This window comes from Austrofundulus limnaeus, unplaced genomic scaffold, assembly GCF_001266775.1.
Source record: "Austrofundulus limnaeus strain Quisiro unplaced genomic scaffold, Austrofundulus_limnaeus-1.0 Scaffold720, whole genome shotgun sequence".
Taxonomy (NCBI): Eukaryota; Metazoa; Chordata; class Actinopteri; order Cyprinodontiformes; family Rivulidae; genus Austrofundulus; species Austrofundulus limnaeus.
The window spans coordinates 121,235-130,920 of NW_013953122.1; the positions used below are offsets into that span (position 1 = coordinate 121,235).

At 43.5% G+C, this 9,686-nt stretch overlaps 2 protein-coding genes across 2 annotated transcripts in view; one reads left to right on the forward strand and one right to left on the reverse strand.

Moving 5' to 3' along the window:
* Positions 1-621: 621 nt before the first annotated feature.
* LOC106532136 (gelsolin) lies at positions 622-6,627 on the reverse strand (the record flags this gene model as incomplete). Its single annotated transcript, XM_014028145.1, is given in 17 exon segments — positions 622-682; positions 758-835; positions 959-1,080; positions 1,152-1,326; positions 1,880-2,050; positions 2,126-2,216; positions 2,474-2,604; positions 2,722-2,808; positions 2,884-3,012; positions 3,119-3,207; positions 3,292-3,424; positions 3,526-3,615; positions 5,266-5,355; positions 5,436-5,495; positions 5,602-5,763; positions 5,855-6,009; positions 6,129-6,627. Coding segments are annotated over 17 exon segments (2,074 nt in total), but the record flags the coding sequence as incomplete, so codon positions are not given.
* A 1,364-nt stretch (positions 6,628-7,991) lies between these two features.
* The window catches only part of fhip2b (FHF complex subunit HOOK interacting protein 2B), a gene marked incomplete in the record, with an annotated part of 9,361 nt that continues 7,666 nt past the window's right edge, over positions 7,992-9,686 (forward strand). Inside the window, 2 exon segments of the mRNA XM_014028131.1 lie at positions 7,992-8,175; positions 9,496-9,574. Of these exon segments, the coding sequence (XP_013883585.1) occupies positions 8,125-8,175; positions 9,496-9,574 (130 nt within the window).

Sequence of the window (9,686 nt, forward strand, 5' to 3'; positions counted from 1 at the left end):
ATACATACTAGGTATGTACCTGGTAAATACCAAGATACTTACTAGGTACGTACCTGGTAAATACCAAGATACTTACTAGGTACATACCTTGTAAATACCAAGATACTTACTAGGTACTTACCTGGTAAATACCAAGATCCTTACTAGGTACGTACCTGGTAAATACCAAGATCCTTACTAGGTACGTACCTGGTAAACCCCAAGATACTTTCTAGGTACTTACCTGGTAAATACCAACATACTTTCTGGGTTCAAACAGGATACATGGCAGCTTACTTGACAGGGTATATAGCAGGATACTTGCTGGGTACATTCCAAAATACTTTGAATGGGATATGTTTTACATACCAGATAAATACTGGGTAACAAATCACATTATAATACAGCTCAAACCATACAGGTACACAAAAGGTACCAGGTATTTTTATGTACTGCAACCAAACCTGTATGTCCCCGTAATGAAGAATATATTCAGATTTTTGTGTACACTGTATGTGAATGTATTTGTCCTTTTAGCCACAGGAGGGCAGTAATGAGCCTGATATCTGTGAAGTGAAGATGATTCAGGGAAACCAGGTAAAAACTGCTCCACCTGACAAGGACAGCTTCCATCTGTCTCACCTGATGCTGCAGCTTCCGTCTTCTCCTCTTCCTGCGCCTCGTTTCCAATCCAAACAAACACCTGCAGGAGAGAGGAGGTGAGGGCAGTAAGAACGATGCAGAGTTTCACTTTTCATTGAGGCTGCAGGAGGTTTACCTGATCCCAGGCGTCCAGAATCATGACATCATCAGGAGCCAGGTCGTCCTGTGTCAGCTCTCCTGGAACCTCCTCCATCTGAGAAACGGCCAGAGTGATGCTGTTTTTGTCTTTTTAAGCCTTTTGAAACTTTCCTGGTAAATCCACACACATGAACACTTCTAACCAGCTGATGTTTGTACACAACACACACTGACACACCTTGAAGTTTCCAGTTTTGTTGGAGCAAGCGAAGAGGCGAGGAGGATGAGCGTCCATTTTGTTGCTGAGCCTCTGGGAGCGACAGTAGTCCTTTTTCCCTCCCAGCGCTTCCCAGAATGCATCTGTAATCAAAGACGAGCAGCTTCAAGGATTCTGCGGGCGCTAACCGCTCAGGTTGTCCTGGTGGGCTCACCTTCCTCATTCCCCTCCTCCAGCAAGGTGGGGGTCACCTGGAGGATCCCGGCCAGGAATTCAGCCCCCTTAGCTTCAGCCGAGCTGCTGCTCTTCCCTTTCCACATCCAGGATCCGGAGGGAGACGCCAGGAGGAAAACATCATTGGAGTTCAGCTGGGAGGAGCATGCATCTACCTGAGGACGACACAAGTCTGGTTCTAACTGGGTTTTAGTGGACCAGTATTGGTACTGGAGTCCAAACTGAGGTAGAAAGCAGATGAACTTGTTTGTTTCTCACTTAAAATACTTCCTTAGGCCTAAGGGACCTTTGAGCTGTTTCCAGGGACCAGTCACTTTGTTGGACAAAATCAGTTTGGACTGAGAGATTTTTGAGTAAGACCTCTTGAGAATGTCATTTAGAACCTAACGATTCTTGATTTTAACTGTCTACATCAGTGGTGTCCAAAGTCATTCCACGAGGGCTGGTGTCCTGCATGGTTTAAGAGCTCCACTGGTTCAACACAGCTGAACCTAAGTAGAGCCTAATTAGTAGGCCTTTGCGAACCTTGATGGCATACTAAGGAGGCCGACCAATTAAGCACTCCTTAGGTTCATCTGTGTTGAACCAGGGCAGCACCTAAAACATGCAGGACACCGGCCCTTGAGGACTGACTTTGGACACCACTGGTCTGCATGATCCTGTTCTGGACTGAGACGTCCTAAAGTGGACCGCTCCGTCTGGTCTCACCTCCACAGCTCTGGTGTCTCCAGCCGCGTTGGCTCGAACGTGAAACAGGCGTGTCGCAGCAGGTTTCGATTGCCCACCATCTCTGGACGTCCCACCCTTGTAGATCACCATTGGTTTTCCTCCAAAAAGACTCATGAGGTGGGCTGGCTCTTTGCCCTGGACCACCCTCACCTGAGCAGACAGGTAACAGTGTCGCTCCAAGGGATAAATCAAAGTTATGGTACCAGTGTGTCCTGGTCAATGTACCTGAACAGCACCTCCTCCCAGTCCATCGTCCATCTGGACAGCCAGGAGAGCTGATGCTCCAACCTCATCCTGACTGGACTCTGCTCCTTGCCTGAAGAGAGAGCATCAAATAAACCGTTTGTTTTCCACCAGCTGTTTGAACCAGCTGTCAGTGTACCACCCCTCAACCAGTCAGTCCAATCAAGCCAAATGGAAGGAGACTGGTTCAGGTGTTTGGGAACCACCAAGGTTTCCAAACACCTACCTGTCCACAGTCTGATTCAAGAAAATCCACAATAAATTCAAAGTTGTGCCTCTGATTCTTGGTTTTAACTACGGCCATCTTCAATAAACTGCTGCTGAGCTCACCAGATGTAGATGATGTGTCCTTGTCTGTTGTGCTGGTACTGATACTGGATGATGTAACTGTCTCCTCCATAGAACCGACCGTGGAACGCAGAGTCCACCAGAACCTTGTCGGATCCTTCAATTCGCCAGATCTGAACACGGAAAAAGTTAAAGTTCTCACTGGTTTTAGAGTTCGTCTTGCCTTTGTTGGACCTGAAATCCTTATTCTAAGTTCAAGTTAAATCCACATGGAGGTGTTTCTCTATCACCTGTTTCTCTCCGTCCCCCCGGTCCACCATCCCGTACTGCGCTGCCATGGATTCAGACTGGTGAAGCTTTGACACGTCAAACGGCACCTGTCCAATCAGAAGAGTTAGTTCTGGTTCCGCTTCAGGGGAGGTTCTGGTCAAACTCTGAACGGACCGGCCTACCTTCTTGATCTTTGCCACCTTGTTGGAGACGTAAGCTGTTCCCATGCCAACGGTGTCCTCGGGGTTCTTCCAGTTTTTAAAGAACTGTTTGAAGAGCGGTGTTTCCCCGTGCTCAGGGAGGACCTGGACCTGAGGGAAACCAAAGGTCAGACTATTACAGCAGGTAAAAGTAATGCAGGTGAAAAGGAAGTCACTCTCTTTAAAGGCTCTGCCTCTTTGACATTCTTGTGTTTACCTGTGTGTGCGGTGGGTACTTCATCTGCTGGATGAACTTCTCTGCACCTTGAAGAACGGCTTTACGCTCCTCATCATTCGCTTCTTGACCTGCACACACCATGTTTATCACAACCAGCAGGATCACAGGTTGTTAGACAAACACCTGGTTTCTGACCAGCACATGGTTCAAACCTTTCCAGACAAAGATTCGTCCGTTGGCTCCGTTGTCAAGGATGAAACACTCTCCGGACTCCAAAGCATCCTGGGAGAACGGGTTCTGCTCTGCAACCAGTGTCACCTCCATGTCCCCACTTGCACTGGACACCTGAGACACAAGTGAAGACAGAAGGTTAGTTTTATTTAATTTTTTTATATTAAGAAGAGGTAAAAAAAAAAAAAGCAGTGATCTCACAAAGCATTGGTTACCTTGTAGAGCTTAGCCACCTTCCTGTTGGACACATCTGTCTGGGTGTCGTCATTTTGACTTTCTGGAAGGTCTGGTTTCGGTCCAAGAATCTAAAAGACAAACAGGAGGTGATCTAAGTAGGTATCATTATAGAGGTCATGCTGGTCTAACAGAGTCAACAGTCATTTTGTCACTTAGCTGATCAAAGATTACACAAAGGAATGTGACCAAACAGATTTCTGCTGGCGTCACATGGACAACTTCTATAATAAAACAATTTGCAGATGACACCATGCTGTTTTTAATAGAGCCCAATGGACATCTGGTTACTTTTAAAACCAAAAAGGCAGTTTCAGATACAGTATAAATTTTTTACTGACCAGTCTAAAAACACAAAGATTATTTAGACTCTGGCAAAAATTGTGATTGGACAAAATGTTTTTTTTTTTACCTAATTTCCCTCTGGGATCAATAAAGTATTTTTGAATTGAATTGAATTGAATGTTTCTTCTCACTGGACTGAATTTTGGGCCAATTTCTGCTGGGGGTTTGTGTGCTTATGAGCAATTCAAGGTGAAAATTTGTGTATCTTCATGAAAGTTTGTGTTCCCAATTAGTTGCAACAGTCTGGGCCCAGTGTGATCCTACCTTGAGAGTTTACATGCAAAACTGCTAACTGTTTGCTGATTTGTTTATTCAAACAGTTTAACGGCAAGAGCTCCCTCATCAACCAACAGCAGAACATGAGTCTGTGGAACATGATGTCCATCAGAGCGATAAACTGAAACTGATTTAAAAACATGTAGCTGCTGGTTTATCTGTCAGAACATAGATTCTGTTGGATCTTAACAATTAAAAACTAAACTTCGTATCAGTGGATAAGAGAAGAGGTTTCATATTTCATTGATGTTCTGAGGTTCTTCTTTTACTTCATGAATTTGAGTGTAGACCATACAACGTCAAGAGGAACTGGTCAGGAGATCAGCTGTTATTTAAAAATTGACTATATAAGGTCAACAGGAAGTGGTCACAAGGTCAGCTGTTGGTATTGGAGGGTCGACCATATAAGGTCAACAGGAAGTGGTCACAAGGTCAGCTGTTGATACTGGAGGGTCAACCATATAATGTCAACAGGAAGTGGTCATGAAGTCAGCTGTTGGTATTGGAGGGTCGACCATATAAGGTCAACAGGAAATGGTCACGAGGTCAGCTGTTGGTATTGGAGGGTTGACCATATAAAGTCAACAGGAAGTAGTCAAGAGGTCAGCTGATTTATTGGAGGGTCGACCATATAAGGTCAACAGGAAGTGGTCAAAAGTTCAGTTGTTGGTATTGGAGGGTCGACCATATAAGGTCAACAGGAAGTGGTCAAAAGATCAGCTGTTGTAATGGAGGGTCAACCATATAAGGTAAACATAACGTGGTCACAAGGTCAGCTACTGGTATTGGAGGGTCAACCATATAACTGTCAAAAGGAAGTGGTCATGGGGTCACCTGTTGTTATTTGAGGGTAGACCATATAAGGTCAAAAGGAAGAGGCAAAAAGGTTAGTTGTTAGCATTTGAATGTTGACCATACAATGTCAATAGGAAGTGGTCAAAAGTATAACTGTTGGTACTGGAGGGTTGACCATACAAGGTTAAAAAGAAGTGGTCACGAAGTTAGTTGTTGGTATTGAAAAGTTGACTATTTAAGGTCAACAGGAAGTGGTGGTCAGCTGTGAGTTTTAGTCACATGATATACTCTGCTTGTGTCATTACCTCCAACATCTCTGCTGGCTCAGCCCCCTCATCAACGACCACGATCTCAGCCCGCCCACACCTCTCACTGTCATGGATACTCTTGGACACCTGTTGAATCAGGCAGTCAGTCACCTGTATTGTCTGCTGTCATGGTATTAATGATGTCATGTGATGATGTCATCACTCACCAAGGTCGCCTTCAGCTTCTCAAATCTGTTGCTTTGGCTGCCGGACCACTGGATGATTTTCTGTTGAGGGGAACAAAATGTCCTGTCACATTTCAGTTTGATTATGTAAATGCTGAGTCAGCGTTTAGACTGTCCCTCACCACCTGTCCCCCACCACCTGTCTCACCTCTCCCAGGTCCAGTATGAAACTGTCTCCCTGGTTGAAACTCTCCCACCTCATTGGAACTTCTGTTGCCCTGACCACACGGCGACCTTTGACCTGCAGCAGTCTCTTAACCTCCACATCATTGGTCTCCACGTGTTTGAACCCTGAGGCCACACCCCCTTTCTGAATAAGGACAGACAAGGAAATCCACAGTTTTATAATGCGATTAGAGAAACTTGTGACATGGTTCTGGTGGTTCTGCTCATGCGGTTACCATGTATGTGAGGCCCGTTTTGAAGTACCCGCTGAAGGTGGTGGACTCGTAGCCTTGGACTTCTCGGTACTGGACCGGCGCCCCCTCCAGGAAGTCATCCATCTGAACCGCAAGGATGGCTGCGGCTCCACTTTCATCCTGGGAGCACTCGGAACCTGAGGCAGAACCAACCAATCAGAGCCAGCCGAACCTCGGCCGTAAACACTGAGATGTACTCGGGTTGTTTACTGTTTGTGTTGTTGTTGTTGTTTGTGTTGTTGTTGTTTGGGCTCACCTTGCCAGTAGTGCAGGTCGTACTGCATGGCTCCTTTGCGGTTGCTGGTGGTGTTCAGAACCAGGTAGGCGTCTCCGGTGTAGAACTGTCCATACATATTCTCGGGGACGGGAACCAGTTCCATCTTCTCCACGCGCCACACCTGGAGCCCCGCCTTCTTGCCGGCACGCTTAAACTCTGGATGGGATACCATGTTGTCACCTGTAGTGGGCGGGGCATAACGAGTCACATTGACGCATGACCAAAGCATGTTTTACGTGTTCAGCGGTGATTCTTCCTGCTCCGGAACCAGTCTAACGTTTGATTGACCGCATTTCCAGAACTCTGAAGGATCAGATTCTGATAAACACCTGAGGAGAAATAAGTTACGAAGGCTGTCGTCTCAAATATCAGGTCAAGAAAGAGGAAGTATGTGGCTCCTGCTCGAACCTGATTGGCTGAGGACGACTGTGGCTCAGAGCTGATTAGTTCAGAAGTTGAATCGAAAACAAATGAAACAGAACAAAGGAAATTTAATGTCAATAAAAGAGGAAGATGACAAATTAATGAGCCATGTTTCCTGGGAAAATAGGAAATAAAAAAAACAAAATTTTAAAAAAGCAATGTAGAAACGAGAACAAATAATTTAAAATTAAAATGAGTCAGCATCAAACTTCTGCTCTGCTTTTATTTATTTATTTTTGTATGTTTGGGACTTTTTAGTTTTATACTTTTTAAAATATTTGACTGAAAATAAGAATCTCCATTCTTCAGTTCCTGCAGAAACACTTTCGCACCTGGCTCTGTTTGGTTTTCATGTGCTACTTTTAGCTTTCACATAGCCTTTTATTCCTGTTATTTAATAGCTAATGTTCTGCTACATGAAGACAGGAAACAAGAAATGAAAGAGACACACCTGAAACTCAGATGAACGAGTCCTGCAGGTGGATAATAAGACATGGATCACTTTAAAATGACCTTTATAATCATCTTATAACCATTTTAAACTGATTCTGAACCCTTAAAATATTTATTTCAACAACAACCATCGCACTAACATGCACTTAGAACATTTTGACAGTTTGGACTTTTTAAAATTAGATTTTAGCATCTTTAGAAGCATGAGGAACAAAAGCAGCTCTTGTCATCAGGTGGGCTCAAGCTGACTTTTAAATGTGTTGAACAGGTCAAACTCACCTTCAGTGTCTTTTAGGAGTCTTCTTCAGCTGGACACAAGTGCTGACAGAGGAAGGTGGGTCTGCAGGTAACTTTACCTGTCAGCCCCACCCCCCACTCTGCTGCAGGAGGCACACCCAGCTGACTCAAGCATGAACAAATGACATGTGAAACATGAAGCAACCTGAGAGGAAAACTCACACACTCAAGCAGTCGCTGTGAGGAAACTAATATTATCTTCTTTTTAATTTCAAATAAACATGTTTCTGGTGGTCTCGTTAATATTTCATGTTCAGTGTTTTATGTAAAAGAAATACCCAACAACTAAGAGCCTTAGCTTCCTTTTCTGAAAACTGCTACAGTGTGTGTTCAAAATTGTAAATATCCATGTTATAAGCAAAGACAAAGATCATGTCCAGCAGCTTCAACTGACCACAGCTGACAAGGTCATTAAAAATAGCGGGTCAACTTTGGTCAACGTCCCAGGATGTGGACGCAAGAAGAAATTCGACCCCAGGTTGATCAGGTAGAAAGAGCCAAAGAGACTACTTGAGTTGTCACATTTTTCTAACTCTAACCCTTCAATAAAGTTGGAAGAAAAAATAAATTTATAAGTGTAAAAAAATAAATAAAAGTTTAAATTAAATGTCGCTATTTTCGAGTACTATCACGTCACTGGTATTGATACAACGTCACATCCGGATGTCTTTCGTTGCGGTTTTATTTTGAAAGTACAGACCGGAAAAGCATATTTGAAGCTTGCAGCTGTCAGTTTTGGGTCAACATGTGGCAGTAAACCGAGCCGAAGCGATCCGAACCCGGTACCGGACGTCGAAGCAGAATGGAGACGTTCAGCAAGCTGGGCAGCTTGTTGCTGCGCGCGCTGGAGACGGTGAGTTCAGCCGCTCCAGGTCTTCAGCTGGGCTAAGCTAACTATTAGCTTCCGGTGAAAAGTTGAACAAAGTTCGAGTTAGATCATGGAGATAATACTTTGACTTGGTTTATTTTAGAATAAATGTTTGTGTCGATGGTTAGTGACGGTGGAGGACGAAGACAGAGACACTGTCTCTCGGTCTGTCCACCTGTTTGACAGGGAGCTAATGGATGCTAACAGCTAATTGTTTACTTGCTACAGGTGAGCAACTGAGTCTGCGCAGAAACTGAGCTGTCAGTTATAAAGTTATAAACTTAACAAAAATAAATAAATAATTACTAAATAAAATAAATTTTCATAATAAAGCTATTTTAGCTAAATGTGAGCCATCACATCGAAACGAGGATTAAGTGGAGAAATAAGCAGAGATGCTTGCAAAAATTGCATTTAGTCAAAATAACAAATAAATGTGTTTTCAATGTATCATTTCAATGAACTGTCTGAAATATCCTAAAAAAAATTGAAGCACTTTTTTGAGCAGTGGCTACCAAAAACCTGATTTTGAGGAAAAACTCCTTAAAATGTTGAGATTTTCAATGTGAGCTATCAAAGCTTTTGTTTCTTTGTAGATGAGAAATCTCAATATTCAAATACAAACTGAGGTTTCCTTTTTCAAATTACATAAAAAAACTCATTAAAATTAAGATTCAGACCAAATATTTATGTATTATTGTCACTAACAAGACAAATTAAATAATATTTCTGGATCTACTAATGATATCAGGAATATCTAAGTATCAAAATGTAGCTTTTAAAGCCAAGAATCTGAAAATAAGATTAGTTCATTTTGACCAAATTTGACTTAATCCTCATTTTGATGTGACGGGTCACATTTATAAGCTCAAGTTTACGACATTTTCTGCAAAATTTATGGAATAAAAAGATGGAATTCACCAATCAGTTCGAGAAGGGGTTAACTGCGGAATCAAAGTGGGCGTGTCACAAGAGTGGGCGTGTCTAAAGCATAAAAACTGTGGGCTATGAGGCCTACATGACGGTATCTTTAGACCCTGTTTGATCTCTTTACAGCCTGACCCTGACCCCAACACTAAGGTTAACCAGGAGAAATGTGACCCAAGAAGGGGTCTCCAGAAAAAGTGTTGCCGTACGGTAACGCCCCTTTTATTCTTGTCCAATCAAGTTTGTCCCTTTAACAAATTCTGTCAAATCAGCTGTGTCGCTTTAGAATTGCCTTTCCTTGTGACACACCCACTCGTCCGCAGAGACCCCTACTTGATCAGTTCTGACTTTAAGCTCCAGCTGTCCCCTCTGTTTCAGAGGGAGCCCACCGTGGAGCTGCTGGAGTCTTTTATCGATCACTGGAAGTCAATAACTAATTACTACATTCAGACCACAGGTGAGCAGCTTTTACCTGCAGCAGCATCCTGAGCGTCACCTGATCATCTCTTCACCTGTGTGTGTGTGTGTGTGTGTGTGTGTGTGTGTGTGTGTGTGTGTGTGTGTGTGTG